At 48.1% G+C, this 15,662-nt stretch overlaps 1 protein-coding gene across 2 annotated transcripts in view; it reads left to right on the top strand.

Annotated features, from left to right (window-relative positions):
- Positions 1-15,662, top strand: part of UBE2H (ubiquitin conjugating enzyme E2 H) — a 65,518-nt gene that overhangs the window by 25,963 nt on the left and 23,893 nt on the right. For both annotated transcript variants that reach the window (XM_083461636.1, XM_083461637.1), the window contains exons 2-3: positions 9,846-9,922; positions 11,731-11,805. In XM_083461636.1, coding sequence (XP_083317762.1) covers positions 9,846-9,922; positions 11,731-11,805 — 152 coding nt within the window. The remainder of the gene's footprint in view (positions 1-9,845; positions 9,923-11,730; positions 11,806-15,662) is intronic.

The raw sequence follows: 15,662 nt of genomic DNA, 5'->3' as shown, positions 1-15,662 counted from the left end.
CAGGACCGGCTCTCACGGGTGATGGGAGTTGTAGTCCAACAACAGCTGGAGACCCAGGTTTGGGAAACACTGCCGTATGTGATGGACATTGCGGAACACTTGAGAGGTTCTGGATTTTATCAGGAGACATTTCTTGTGGGGGTGCGGTGTAGCTTCCTACGTGGTTGAACTGGGACTGCGTCTGCCAGCCTTTTCCAACTTGCAGTTGTCCCCCAGATGCCAGAGCAACCAATAATAATAATAATAATGGACGTTTCATCCAAAACATCTGGACGGCAGGCACCAAGTTGGGGGAGGCTGTTGTAAACAGGAATTTGAGGACAGTGACTCTCCTGGTATTGTATTGCATATTGCTAAGAATTTCAGCGATCTCTTTCCTTGGCAAATGGCAACAGCTAATGTAGCAAAAGAATGTTACTGGGGAATTCAGTATGCAGATTCGGTCTGTTTTTGATATCTCCTACCTTGGACAAAATGTACTTTTGTTTCGAGCCTGCAGAAGTGCAGCTCCCCTGGGATATCACACACACACACACACACACACACACACACACACTTTTCTCCCTGATGTTTCCTTAATTGTTCCAGTTCTTTCACTATTGGGATTCTCCTACCTGCTAAGAATGAGGAAATGCCTCTGAGTCGGTCAGTTTTTGCAAAAGGGAAAAATGCCCAGAATATCCTGCTGCTCCCACTGAAGCTGTCCCTTGTCCAAGACTGTGTTGGAAGTGGGATGTTGGGTGTACACATTTGCCCTGAGGCCGTTGGCACTGTTCTCTGGACGAGCAAGCAAGTGGCATATTACAAGGCTGAACCAACTCCCCTGGAGCCGTTGCTCAGGACCAGAGAGGCCTCAGTTCTCCAGGATTAGGGCAACGTCCAGGTCTAAATTCAGAATGGAAAACCGTCTGCTAAAAGCTTGCAGGAAACCTAGTCTTAATTATACAAATCTCCTGTTTAGCGCTTAAGATACAGTGGTATGAAATGTCTTTAATGCTGGTTTTTTTGTTATTTTTAACCAAGGCTGGCAGAATGAATCGACTCTTAAGTTTCCAGCACTTGACACAGCTGAACAAATATTTCAGAATCCATTACATTTCTTAGCAGCTAGGTATCTGGGATTTTCCCAGTTCTGGATTTATGCCTTTAACCTGCACTTAGGACTCTCACTTGGATGAAGTTAAGCCTTAGAATGTTTGAACTGCTGGTTTTTGGCATGCTGGTTTCGACTTCCCTCGTGGGCTTGGGTAGGGAAGGGAACAGAATCACATTGGCTCAGTCAGATAGTGCTGTGCGCAATCAGATTTGCCATTTTTGTATGTTGTGTTATTACCATGGTTGCCTTATGGAAAGACAGTTTATAAATAGAGAAGGAGAGCTTTGTATTGCCCTCGCTGGCTCTGTGGTACAGTGTGGTGGAAGAGAGTAAAATGCAGTTTGCAGTAAGTTTTTGGTGTGTATCAGTCAGAGAGAGAGAGTCATTCAGAGGCCCACACCCCTAGGAAGTCTGCTCGCAGCAAGGACTTGGGTGGGATCTGCCAAGGCAGTAGAAATTATTTGCTGTATCAAACCTCTTGTCAGTGAAAGCTACTCCCTTCAGTGGGGAAGTGGCCATAGCTCATTGGCACTTCACTTACTTTGCATGCTGAGAATCCAGGAATCTCAGACAAATTGAAGGAGATTTGTTAGCAGGGCTAGGGAAGACTGCTGGTATGACTATTAATATAATTCCACATAGATCATGGGTGGGAAACCTTTATGGCTCCACAGACTCAATCCTTAGCTTCCCTCCCTGACCCCTTCTTTAGGGCTGCCATCACACCCACAGTTTGTACGCGGCCCAGCGACCACTTGGGGGAGGCACCTTATTGCTGCTGGTAAAAAGTTGCCCTGGCTTCAGTGCCCAGCGCTCTGCAATTTGCCTGTCTGTCTCCACACCCTCACCCGGTGCTCAGACGTTTTTGTGTCACTTACTCTATTTTTCCTGCTTCCCTTGCTGCAGGGCTTGATGACCCCGTGATCTGATCCAGCAAACCCAACGCAGTTTCAGGTTCTGGGCTTTTTGGTACAGTTTCTGAGCTTTTGGGAGTTGGGCAGTCTGGAGCCAGTATGAACACACCTTGTATTGAATTGGACTGTTGAGCCTTCTAGCCCACTTCTCTGTCTTCTCTGACGGGCAGTGGCACACGCTAAGGCCTTCAGCAAAAAAATAAAAATAAAATTCTCAGCTCTGCAACCTGAGAACTTTTAAACTGCAGGTACCACAGATGCATACGGGACGTGGGTGGCACTGTGGGTTAAACCACAGAGCCTAGGACTTGCCGATCAGAAGGTCGGCGGTTCGAATCCCCGCGACGGGGTGAGCTCCCATTGCTCAGTCCCAGCTCCTGCCAACCTAGCAGTTCAAAAGCACGTCAAAGTGCAAGTAGATAAATAGGTACCGCTCCGGCGGGAAGGTAAACGGCGTTTCCGTGCGCTGCTCTGGTTCGCCAGAAGCAGCTTAGTCATGCTGGCCACATGACCTGGAAGCTGGACGCCGGCTCACTTGGCCAGTAAAGTGAGATGAGCGCCGCAACCCCAGAGTCGGCCACAACTGGACCTAATGGTCAGGGGTCCCTTTACCTTTACCTCTACCACATATGCATAGCTTATGCACTTCCACTGAACTGTGGCTCCTCACCTAAGGTTGAGTCCTGTGCTGGCTCCAGCATGTTGGAAATGGGATTTGAACCCCCGGCTCCATGGAAGCAAGCTTGGGGCAGCGACCTTAAATAAAGCACAGTGACATAGGAACCAAGTGCTTAGTATAATAGGGTCTTGTGAGAACTGGGGCGAGGAGGCTTGTGCTTTCATTTTAAGTTATGGGTCAGTTTCATGGGGTTCTGTTCAAAAGATGTTGGGGTATAGGGGTCCTTTGGGCACTAATTACACATTCTGGGATTTTGAGGGGTCTAGCTCCGGGAACTTAGAGCAGGGCACAGGGCTCCCCCCCTTAAAAAGGTAAAGGGACCCCTGACCATTAGGTCCAGTCATGACTGACTCTGGGGATGCGGCGCTCATCTCGATTTATCAGCCGAGGGAGCCAGCGTACAGCTTGCGGGTCATGTGGCCAGCAGGACTAAGCCGTATCTGGCGAACCAGAGCAGCGCACGGAAATGCCGTTTACCTTCCCGCCGGAGGGTACCTATTTATCTACTTGCACTTTGACGTGCTTTCGAACTGGCAGGAGCAGGGACAGAGCAACGGGAGCTCACCCCGTCGCGGGGATTCGAACCTGTGACCTTCTGATCGGCAAGTCCTAGGCTCTGTGGTTTAACCTACAGCGCCACCCGCGGCCTCCCCCCCTCCTTAGGAATGCACAAAAATACAGAGCTCTGGGCTTCCCCTTTTAGTTGCCTTTGCTTCAGCTACTGGAAGCCAGCCTGTGTCAAGTCTTACAGCACTTTTGCGAAATGCACTTTTGCATTCTCTCTCTATTCCCCCCCCCCCGGCAAGATAAAAAGGGGGGGAATCATCTCAAAGAAACTGAAATCAGCAGCTGCCTTCTCTGAAAATAACACATCTATTGTCTCGTGGATTGCTTCAGATTTGGCATGATCTGTACTTTTGGAAAAGTCTCTTTCAACAGGTTATTTGAGGGCAAAGGAATTTCTTAGACTTGCAAGCTTAATTCTTCCTAGCTCAGCTTAACTGCTGCTTTCTCCTGCCGACCCTTTACGTGTGGGGTGGGGGGAGCTGTGTACTTCTCTTTTTTTTTTCTTTGTGTGTTAAGGGCTCAGGTTGCCTGGGGGGCGTCTCTGGGGATTTTGATAGGTCTCTGGTAGAAATCTCAGCAGGCGGTGAAGTGCATTTGCTTAACGTAATGTAGAAGTCATGTCTTGTAATCCGAAGAGAGAACAATGTACACAGCAGCGTCATAGCGCTTTCATCGCTTTGAGCACCTTCCTCCTTGGCCCTCTTCTTTCTAGATCAGAGGAAGAATGACACAGGGCCTTTTCCTGCTCCCTCCTCTAGCCGCTTGGGAAAGCAGTGGAGGGGCAGCCATGCCGTGCTTCTTCCCAGCCTGGGAAAAAAGCAAAGCATATTTTTCCTCATTGGTCGTTGCAAGGCTTTGTGGGTGAAAATCCTTTCTGAGCTGCATCTGCAAAGGGTCGAGGAGACGTGTGGTGTCTGGAGCCCAGATTTTAGACCTTGGTTGCATCTTGTGGTTTGTTGGGCTTGTGGTTTGTCTCGCCTCAAGTGCATTTCAAGCTGTAACCATGGTTTGCCTTGCCATGCATTGTTTGTTAGGAAGAAAAACCCTGAGCCTTGGTTTGCTTATACTGCTAAGCATGGGTAGGCAAACTAAGGCCTGGGGGCCGGATCCGGCCCGATCGCCTTCTAAATGCAGCCTGCGGATGGTCCGGAAATCAGCGTGTTTTTACATGAGTAGAATGTGTCCTTTTATTTAAAATGCATCTCTGGGTTATTTGTGGGGCATAGGAATTTGTTCATTCCCCCCCCCCAAAAAAAATAGTCTGGCCCCCGACAAGGTCTGAGGGACAGTGGACCGGCCCCCTGCTGAAAAAGTTTGCTGACCCCTTCTGCTAAGCCATACAGTGGCTTATCTTGTAGCGCTGCAGGAGTGGGCGAGAGGAGCAAAGCTTATAGGTTTTATTTTACAGACTCTCTTAAATAAACTCGCCACGGTTTTCTTGCTATTTGTGCTAAGCCTCAGTTTGGCTTAGCATTATGTGTAAAGAAGGCCAGCTGGTAGCCAGTCCACGTATAGAGGTTCCCTGTTGATGGAAGGTGCGAGGTGACGAAAGCTCCCAGGGTGGAGCTGAAGGAGTAGGAGAAGAAAGCTGTGAATCGAACAGGGGGCTTTTCCATCCTTTGGACCCCCTGGGAAGCTCAACATACCTGCTGCTCCTGGAACTGGGTGGGGAGAGGCTGCGGCTGAATGAGACACAGCTGAAGGGAGCCTGAGGAATTGTCATCCACCTTGGGCCTGCCCGTCATCATCATCATCATCATTTATTATTTATACCTCGCCCCTCTGGCTGGGTCCCCCCAGCCACTCTGGGCGGCTTTCAACAAAACACTAAAATACAGTAACCTGTTAAACATTAAAAGCTTCCCTAAACAGGGCTGCCTTAAGATGTCTTCTGAATGTCAGGTAATTATTTTTCTCTTTGACATCTGGTGGGAGGGCGTTCCACAGGGCGGGCGCCACTACCGAGAAGGCCCTCTGTCTGGTTCCCTGTAACTTGGCTTCTTGCAGCCAGGGAACCGCCAGAAGGCCCTCGATAAAAAAGCAAGTCTGGAGTGAGAGACTAGGGTGATGGCTGCTGTTTCCACAAGCTCTTCTCGTTGTGATACTTCTGTGGGTGAGCTTGTTTGGACCTTGGGTGAGAACCTGGAGGTGGAGAGAGAGGCTGCGTCAGAAGGAAAATTAATTGATACTCATTTATATACATTAGTAAGTTAATATTAATGTAAAAATGTTATATGTGACTGTTTATTTTTGTAATACTTAAGTCTTTTCTGTTGTCGCTTTGTTTTTTTGTACACTGCTTAGAGATATTTTAAATATATCATGCGGTATAGAAATTAAATAATCAGTCAATAGCTATCGTTAGTGCAATCAGAAGAGCTCTGAACTGGAAAACATGGTCTCCAAAGGCAAAGCAGTGCCGTAACATACCCCAGTTGGCTGACCTGGGTCAGAATAAAAGGAAAGGACTGTCATTTGAATGGTGACTCTGGCAATGAGAGAAATGTAATACAGTGGTACTTCTGGTTGTGAACGGGATCCATTCCCGAGGCCCGTTTGCAACATGAAAAGAGCGCAACTCGCATCGACGCATCTGTGCATGCGCGGGTTGCGACTCGCCGCTTCTGCACATGCATGTGACGTCATTTTGCGCTTCTGCGCATGCGCGAGCGGCGAAACCCGGAAGTAACCCTTTCCGGTACTTCCGGGTCACCACGGGACGTAACCTGAAAGAATGTAACATGAAGCAAATGTAACATGAGGTATGACTGTACATTAGATATTTTGCAAGGGGTAATGTTCTTGGGTGTTTATGTTCCTGCAGTGCATTGTAAATACGGACTTTGATCAAAACTGTAAAATGCTTCTCATTGAGGGGGTGGGGGTTAGTGCTTTCCTTCTCACTGGCAGTCCCTCACCTAAAAGAAAAAGAAAAAAAGGGTTCATTGGAACAACATGCTGTGTGGCACAAAGGACTGCAGCTGCAATAGGGGAATATCAGAGTTTCACACATGCATGCATGAACACACACACCCATGCATAAGTATAGCTTCTACTCGCACAAGCATGCTTTGAGCCATAGTTATGACATCCGGCTTGCAGTTGTGCGGGGCCTGGCATCTCTTCCCCCTCGTCCACAGCAGAGCAAAACTTTTCCCAAGGTCAAGAGACGGTGGCTTACAATCTAGTCAGAATTCATCTGGAGTCTCTTCCAAGAGCCGTACGTAGATCTTCTCCTGCCGGCAAATATTTGCACAGGCTTTTCGGCATCCTTCCGATGGCATCAGAATCCTGGCGGCGTTTACGTTGTGCAGACACATTTCTCGGAATAATGTTTGGCAGAGGTGGTGTGGAGAGCTAGAGCAGGTTTGGGTGCGAGAGTCGAGCAACGCCACAGAGGTGTTTGCACCAAGGCTGCCTCGTACGAGCACTTTTCCCCTGAGAGGCTGAGGCAACCTAGTCAATGGGCAGCATATAAATAAATTATTATTATTATTATTATTATTATTATTATTATTATTATTATTATTCTCTAAAGCTCTGAGATTGGAGTAAATCTGCACTCTGGTCAGTCTGTTGGTTTCTGTTGAGACATTTGACTTGTGTCTGAATTTCCACTTTCTCCAGATTTGAGTACTGCTTTCTTAAGCGGACTAAATGCAAAGGGGGGGGGGGAGCCAGGATACACAACTTTGTTCTTGAAAGTTGCACATCCAGTTCCCTTTCTGGTAAATGGGACACCTTTTAGAAGGAGTTGGGGCAGAACTGAAGTCGCTCACCCCAACCTGGCCCAGAACCACCTTGGGGTTTTATTTCGAGCTCCTGCAGCAAGTAAGAGATCACACAGAGAAGCTGTGCAACATTTGATTATCTTCCTCTCCTCCCCCTTTTAAGAATATCAGTTAATAACTTAGGTATGGGCAAAATAAAAAAAATTCCTTCCAGTAGCACCTTAAAGACCAACCAAGTCAGTTCTTGGTATGAGCTTTCGTGTGCATGCACACTTCTTCAGATACACTGAAACAGAAGTTGCCAGATCCTTCTATATAGTGAGAAGGTGGGGAGGGGTATTACTCAGAAGGGTGGTGGGAATGGGTGATTGGCAGATAGCTGAGATGAGCCTGTTGACGACTCTTAACGACTGCAATAGGTCTTACAGGAAAAGGCAAGGGGTGAGAAGGTGAGAAATGGCTTTGTCATGTATAATGAGATAAGAATCCAATGTCTCTGTTCAGACCAGGTCTCTCCATGGTTTTAAGTTTGGTAATGAGTTGCAATTCAGCAGCTTCTCTTTCCAGTCTATTTCTGAAATTCCTTTGTAGTAAAACAGCTACTTTGAGATCTTGTATAGAATGTCCTGGGAGATTGAAGTGTTCGCCTACTGGTTTCTCTGTTTTGTGATTTGGGCAGGCAGGCTGGTGAGAATTGTTGTGGGCTGCCAGCTTTATTTGTTTTAAGGCTTGCTTATGCAGTAGCCAGTTGTTTCTCAAGACTCAGGGCAGTGGGCATTTTATTACTATTATCATTCTAACTATTAAAGCACAATATTAAAAAAAATAAAGTAACGTGTACAAGGATCAGATGCAAAGGATGACTGGATAGTTGGTTTTCTTTCAGGGGACTGAAAGTTGTGTGGCGTGTTTTGGGTGTTCAGAATTTCTTGGCTAAACAGTGTGTTGCCAAAGGTGACTTCTAGTATTTGCATTTAAAGCATTTCCTTTTATTATTGCCTTTCCACAGAAAGCTCAGATATACCTGCACAGTCAGAGAGATGACATAATGTGGTCTCTTCCTTCAAATTCCACCCGCCTTTCCCACGAATGAATGGGCAGTAAAATGGCAAATATAATTCATTGTGAACAGGAGTAAGGCGATGCATGCTGGGGCAATAAATAAATAAATGAATCTTTATTTCACTGGTGGTGATTGACCAGGGATCATAGTGGAGAGTTTGATGAAGTTGTCGGCCCAGTGTGCGGCAGCTGTCAAAAGGGGAAATTCCATACTGGGGATCATCAGGAAGGAAATTAAAATAAACCTACAGGTACCGTAATGCCGTTACACAGATCTGTTGGAATACAAATCCCATTTGGAATACTGTGTCAGCTTCTTGGAAAAGGTTTGGAAAAGAGACAACCAAATGACTTCTCCGCAAAGAAAGCTTGCAGCATAGGAGATCCTTTAGTTTAAAGAAAATGCGAGTAAGAGGTGACACGATAGAATCTTGTAAAATTATGCATGGCATGGAGAAAATGAATACAGTGGTAAAAAGGTAAAGGTAAAGGGACCCCTGACCATTAAATCCAGTTGTGGCCGACTCTGAGGTTGTGGCTCTCATCTCGCTTTACTGGCCGAGGGAGCCGGCGTACAGCTTCCAGGTCATGTGGCCAGCATGACTAAGCCGCTTCTGGCGAACCAGAGCAGCGCACGGAAACGCCGTTTACCTTCCCGCCGGAGCGGTACCTATTTATCTACTTGCACTTTGACGTGCTTTCAAACTGCTAGGTTGGCAGGAGTTGGGACTGAGCAACGGGAGCTCACCCCGTTGTGGGGATTCATACTGCCGACCTTCTGATTGGCAAGCCCTCGGCTCTTTGGTTTAACCCACAGCGCCACCCGCGTCCCTGAATACAGTGGTACCTCGGGTTAAGAACTTAATTCGTTCTGGAGGTCCGTTCTTAACCCGAAACTGTTCTTAACCTGAAGCACCACTTTAGCTAATGGGGCCTCCTGCTGCCACCGTGCCGCTACTGCGCAATTTTTGTTCTCATCCTGAAGCAAAGTTCTTAACCCAAGGTACTATTTCTGGGTTATAACCTGAAGCGTCTGTAACCTGAGGTACCACTGTAGAGAAAAGCTTCTCCCCCGCCCTTTCGTAGCACTGGGAACTCGTAGGTACCCAGAGTAGTTGAATGTTGGAAGATTCAGGACATATAAAAAATAAAGTGCTGGTTCACACAGCGGATAGTTAAAACTCTGGGATTTGCTCATGTGGGAGACAGTGATGGCCGGCAACTTGGGGTGGTTTTAAAAGAGGATTTGACAAATTCATGGAGAGGGCTAACGAGGGCTGCTAGCCGTGATGGCTTTGCTCGGCGTCCACGATTGGAAGCAGCAGATCTTCTGAAGACCAGTTGTTGGAAATCACAGGAGGGGAGAGTTTCTCTTGTGCCCGGGGTCCTACTTGTGAGTTTCCCCCGGCTTCTGGTTGGCTACTGTGAGGACAGGATTCTGGACTAGACGGGCCACTGGCTTGATCCAGCAGAATCCTCTGATCTTAAAGCTCTCAATACAGAAATGAAGCCAACACTAGAATCTGTAACCTGAAGTCATTTACAGGTTTCAAGCCTTTATATCCTGAACTGTGTTTCACCTGTGTTGTCTGGCCAGGTCCTTTGGTTCTGCTTAAACCACGGCAAACAGCCTCAGACGTATTTTGAACGGGCTTCATTTATGAGAGGATTATTTCAGATTTGCCAGTAAAGGAATTCTAACAATCCGCTGTTCCCGGGGTGCCAGGGTTCTCGAGAAGCAGCTTTGATAAGCCTCGCGCACGTGACAAACGTTTCCTTGACTTGCGTGCATTTAGTATCGAAAGTAAACATGAAGTCACCATCCTAGGAGGACTCAACGAATTTGTAGTGAAGTTCTATGGACCACAGGGAAGTAAGTATGCAAATATTCCCCACCATTTGTGATACCTAAGGTGTGTTTTGGGGTTTATTTAAAGCACTTTCTACATAAATTGTTGATTTGCCAGGAAAGCGTACCATTGAGAAGGAAGGAAGGGGCTTGGGAGGGTTTTTGGCTTTTTCCCCGTTCCTTTTTTACAAAAATGCCCATCCCCTGTGCCTCTCATGAAACATGTCCTGTCTTACAGTGAGGCTGGGGCTGACACTTTGGCACCTGCGAGTGTTTTGTCTGGCACCTACAAAAGCCTCCAGGTTCCCATGCCTCCTGCTCACTGCCCTGGTCACCACGAGGTGGCAAGGGTGGTTTACTCCCCAACCACCTTGGAAAAGTACACAGAACCGGAAGAGGAAGCTGAAAGAGTAATAATAATAATATTAATTTATTTATTTATACCCCGCCCATCTGGCTGAGTTTCTCCAGCCATACTGGGCAGCTCCCAATCAAGTATTAAAAACAATACAGCGTTAAATATTAAAAACTTCCCTGAACAGGGCTGCCTTCAGATATCTTTTAAAGATAGGATAGCTACTTATTTCCTTCACATCTGAAGGGAGGGTGTTCCACAGGGTGGGCGCCACTACCGAGAAGGCCCTCTGCCTGGTTCCCTGTAACCTCACTTCTCGCAGCGAGGGAACCGCCAGAAGGCCCTCAGCACTGGATCTCAGTGTCCGGGCTGAATGATGGGGGTGGAGACGCTCCTTCAGGTATACAGGACCGAGGCCATTTAGGGCTTTCAAGGTCAACACCAACACTTTGAATTGTGCTCGGAAACATACTGGGAGCCAATGCAGATCTCTCAGAACCGGTGTTATGTGGTCCCAGCGGCCGCCCCCAGTCACCAGTCTAGCTGCTGCATTCTGGATTAGTTGTAGTTTCCGAGTCACCTTCAAAGGTAGCCTCACATAGAGGGGTAAGTCCAAGCTATACCTTAGTAGTAGTAGTAGTAGTAGTAGTAGTAGTAGTCCAAGTTATACCTTTCCCCCACTTTTCAAAGCTCAGGTCAGCACTTGAGCTGTTGGATGGAAGGCAGAGTGACCAAGAAGATGGCAGGGAAGGAAAGGAAACTGGGACTTAAGGTGGAAGAGGAAAAGGAAACAGTTGAGGAAGGGAGAGAAAATTGGATGAAAGAGAGATGGAGCACCTGCGCGCACTTTGGACCAAGTAGAATGCATCCTCTTAAAGTGGCATACTATTTTCCCCACCTCCCATCAAATCACAGGTCACCTCTAGCTCCACTGACCAAACCGTAAGAGTCATGGATCTGGGGAATCATGATCCCCTCAAAAGCACCATCAAATCGTAGGTCCCCTCTGCATACACGGTTGTGTTTTGTGATCTGGTAGTTTTGCTTTCACAATCCTTTGTCAAAATCATGACGATTCATGAGGATCCATGCTGTGGATCAATATTTTTATGACGCTAGCAAGCACCAGAACTGATCTTTGTTGTGTAGTCCATCACTATAAACTTTCACTTGATGGTGAGTTTTGGGAGGGCCCTGTGTAAATACGGAAATTCACAAGGCTCTGGATTAGGTTTTTACCCAGGCCCCTTGGAAAAGCCAAGTATTTGTGTGTGTGTGGCCATTAAATATAGGGTAGTCCAAAAAGCTGAAGGCACAATGCCATTGGGAAGGTCTCCTGCAAAAGCCCCTTTGGAAGCAAATGGGTTATCATTCAGTCCTTTATGTGCCTTTATGGGTAAGAATGCAAACCATGCTTGAAGATGTTTGTTCAGTTTGTGCTTGTGCGGCTAACACCGTTTTCCTTCCCTGATTGCAGCACCGTACGAAGGTGGTGTGTGGAAAGTTAGAGTGGACCTTCCTGACAAATACCCCTTCAAATCCCCATCTATAGGTAACGGATTCAAATTTTTACCATTTTTCCTGCTTGTTTAACTCCTAGGAATTGCACAGTCCTTTCCAAATTATCGATAACACTCTGGCAAGGTTGCTGCTGTTGTTTAAGTAAAGAGGTCTGAACAATGTCTGAACAATGGTCAGATGTTCCATAGCTTAGACCAGGGGTCTGCAACCTTTAAGACAAAAAGAGCCACTTGGACCCGTTTCTGAAGAAAAAAAACCTGGGAGCCGCAAAACCATTGCAACATTTAAAACAAATATATCTCCGGAGCCGCGATCTGACAGCGGGCGGGAAGGTGACGGGACGGTGCGTGACTAATGCACGCACCGCCCCCATGCGACGTCACAGCCAGTACAGCGCCCGCCACAGTGGAGAGTGTCGGGGCGCATAATGCGCCTCCTCCCCTCACTAGTATCCGCCCCGGAGCCGCGGCAAAGGTGTAAAAGAGCCACATGCGGCTCCGGAGCCGCGGGTTGCAGACCCCTGGCTTAGACCTACCCACCCAGGAGCTGAGAGATCGAACCTCTGGTCTCTAGACTACAAGCTTCATATATGTAGCTGGTGTGCCCTACTTTTTTATCTCTCTGCACTCTTTCTACTCACCCCTGCCTCTGCATTTGAGCAGCACCAGGAAGCTCCAGACTAAGAAATTGGAAGTGGTATTTAGCACTACTAGTCCCCGCAAAACACACACACACACCATCAGAACGGTGCAGGTGTGTTGACTGGTCTATGCATCTGAGCAGGACAATCAGTCCATGTGCAGTCCACACAGCTGGCTTTCTGCAGTGAACATGGCATCGTCCAGTGAGAGGGGAAAGCTCTTCTGTAGGCCTGAGAACTAGAAGCTTGTATTTCTAGGAACCATGCATTTTTCTCCAAATGGATGCAGAAGATATTGTCTCCCTGACTAACCAGGCTCTCTTAAAGGTAAAGGGACCCCTGACCATTAGGTCCAGTCACGGACAACTCTGGGGTTGTGGCGCTCATCTCGCTTTATTGGCCAAGGGAGCCGGCGTACAGCTTCTGGGACATGTGGCCAGCATGACTAAGCCGCTTCTGGCAAACCAGAGCAGTGCACGGAAACGCTGTTTACCTTCCCGCCGGAGCGGTACCTACTTATCTACTTGCACTTTGACATGCTTTTGAACTGCTAGGTTGGCAGGAGCTGGGGCTGAGCAATGGGAGCGCACCCTGTCACGGGGATTCGAACCGCCGACCTTCTGATCGGCAAGTCCTAGGCTCTGTGGTTTAACCCACAGCGCCACCCAGATCCCAACCAAGCTCAAGTATTGCCAAAGTTGAAAGCTCAGTGGCTCTATGTTCGCTGAGGATGGGGTTGCTTCCTTGCGGTAAATGATACAGGTGTTAAAAGTATATGGTGTGTGTCTCACTCTCCCCAAAGGGTGTTTATTCTTCCTACAAAATTCTCCTCCATGTGACCAAAATAAGAGCCCATAGAATTCAGGGTAGGGCACAGTGTGGTTGTTTCTCTACACCCCCACCCCACCCCCATCACTTGAAAGAGAGCTTTCCTCCACCCTCCTTGGTGCCCCCCACTGCCAGACCTCCTGTTTGAGTCATCAGCTCTTGCGTACTTGAGTGGGAGAAGGCAATATGATGATATGTGGGTGCCACCTACAGGACAGGAGGGCACAACAGATTGGAAGCCAGGGGTGATCAGGCAGTGAGAAGGCTCACCCCTCCTCCCCGTATTGAAAGTAAAGGAGTTCATCTAAGGACACAAGTGGGGCACAGTCTAAATCTTCTCTCGGTCCACAGTGACACAGCACCTGAGCATCTACAAATTCTCACCCTGGGTTCTGTGTCTTGCTCGGTCCCATTAGAGCAGGTATCCCCAACCTGCGGCCCTCCAGATGTTTCGGCCTACAACTCCCATGATCCCTAGCTAACAGGGCCAGTGGTCAGGGATGGTGGGAATTGTAGTCCAAAACATCTGGAGGGCCGAAGGTCGGGGATGCCTGCATTAGAGCACGACAGAGCACTGGGACTTGCTTTCGTTGTTTTCTTAGCAGATGCAACTTTGAGTCTGGGACAAACCCACGTTTACAGTTTCCAAGCAGTGGGTTTTGTTGCTAAACCTCAGTTTTAAAACATGAAGTTGGGAGGCAGCAGTGAATTGCGGCAAAGTCTCGACATGCTTTTCCTGGAGTTTTGAAAAGGGAGGTGCTAACTCAGCAGTGACTGTGCATTTCCACTTAAGGGCAGGTTTATATGTCAAGCCACAGAGGTACTTATGAGGACTCTTCCATCTAGGGAACAGGAGACGCTTGAGGGAGACGCGTTGTGGAGACGTCATGCGTCTCTTCAAGACGCTTGGACAAGACAGGCGGCTCCTCTCCCAGCCTAACATCCTGGTTTGAGTCAGCAGGCCGTGGCTGTTTTCATTACTTAAAATAGACCTTTGCATAGTGTATCTGCATTCTATTTTCAGTGTGCTTTGCTTCTTCCCTAATTTGCTTTTCAAGTACTGTCAGCCCACTTAACACACAGCGTTCTCTAGGGCGGGCCCGGGCTTGCGTCCTCAGCCAACTCAAGTGTCGCCACTTGGGAGAAAAGCCCACCTATTGTGGAGCTGAGTTTGCACAGCTACAGGAAAGCTGGCTGCACATCTGCCTGTTAACAAACCCAGCGCTGCATTTGTCGAACGGAAATGTGTACACATGCCAGACTTTTAGTAGCACTCGGAACTAACCGTTCAGGTAGATAGAATCATAGAATTGTAGAGTCGGAAGGGACCCCATTAACATCTAGTCAAACTACCTGCAATGCAGGAATCTCAGCTAAAGCGTCCATGACCGATGGCCATCCAACCTCTGCTTAAAAACCTCCAAGGAATGATTTTCCACCACCTCCCAAGGGGGTCCGTTCCACTGTCAGACAGCTCTTACTGTCAGAAAGTTCTTCCTGATGTTGAGTCAGAATGTCCGTTCTTGTAACTTGAAGCTATTGGTTCGAGTCCTTCTCTGAAGCAGGAATCATAGAATCATAGAATCCTAGAGTTGGAAGAGACCACAAGGGCCATCGAGTCCAACCCCCTGCCAAGCAGGAAACACCATCAGAGCACTCCTGACATATGGTTGTCAAGCCTCTGCTTAAAGACCTCCAAAGGAGGAGACTCCACCACACTCCTTGGCAGCAAATTCCACTGTCGAACAGCTCTTACTGTCAGGAAGTTCTTCCTAATGTTTAGGTGGAATCTTCTTTCTTGTAGTTTGGATCCATTGCTCCGTGTCCGCTTCTCTGGAGCAGCAGAAAACAACCTTTCTCCCTCCTCTATGTGACATCCTTTTAGGAGAAAACAAGCTTGCTCCATCTTCCATGTGACAGCCCTTTGGATATTTGAAGATAGCTTTCATAGCTCCTCTCAGTCTCCCCCTTTCCAGGCTAAATATCCCCAACTCCCTCACTGTTCCTCGTTAGGCTTGCTTTCCAGACCCCTGATCATCCAGCTTGTCAACATCCGTCTTAAATTGTGGTGCCCAGAATTGGACACAGTATTCCAGGTGTGGTCTGACTGAGGCAAAATAGAGTGGGTCTATTACTTCCCTTAAGGGACGCGGGTGGCGCTGTGGGTTAAACCACTGAGCCTAGGAGCCGATCAGCAGAAGGTCGGTGGTTCGAATCCCCGCGATGGGGTGACCTCCCATTGCTCGGTCCCTGCTCCTGCCCACCTAGAAGTTCGAAAGCACGCCAGTGCAAGTAGATAAATAGGTACCGCTCAAGCGGGAAGGTAAACGGCGTTTCCGTGCGCTGCTCTGGTTCGCCAGAAGCGGCTTAGTCCTGCTGGCCACATGACCCGGAAGCTGTACGCCGGCTCCCTCGGCCAA

This window comes from Podarcis liolepis, assembly GCF_965112155.1.
Source record: "Podarcis liolepis genome assembly, chromosome: 10".
NCBI classification, from domain to species: Eukaryota; Metazoa; Chordata; class Lepidosauria; order Squamata; family Lacertidae; genus Podarcis; species Podarcis liolepis.
This window is presented reverse-complemented; position numbering and strand designations above follow the sequence as displayed.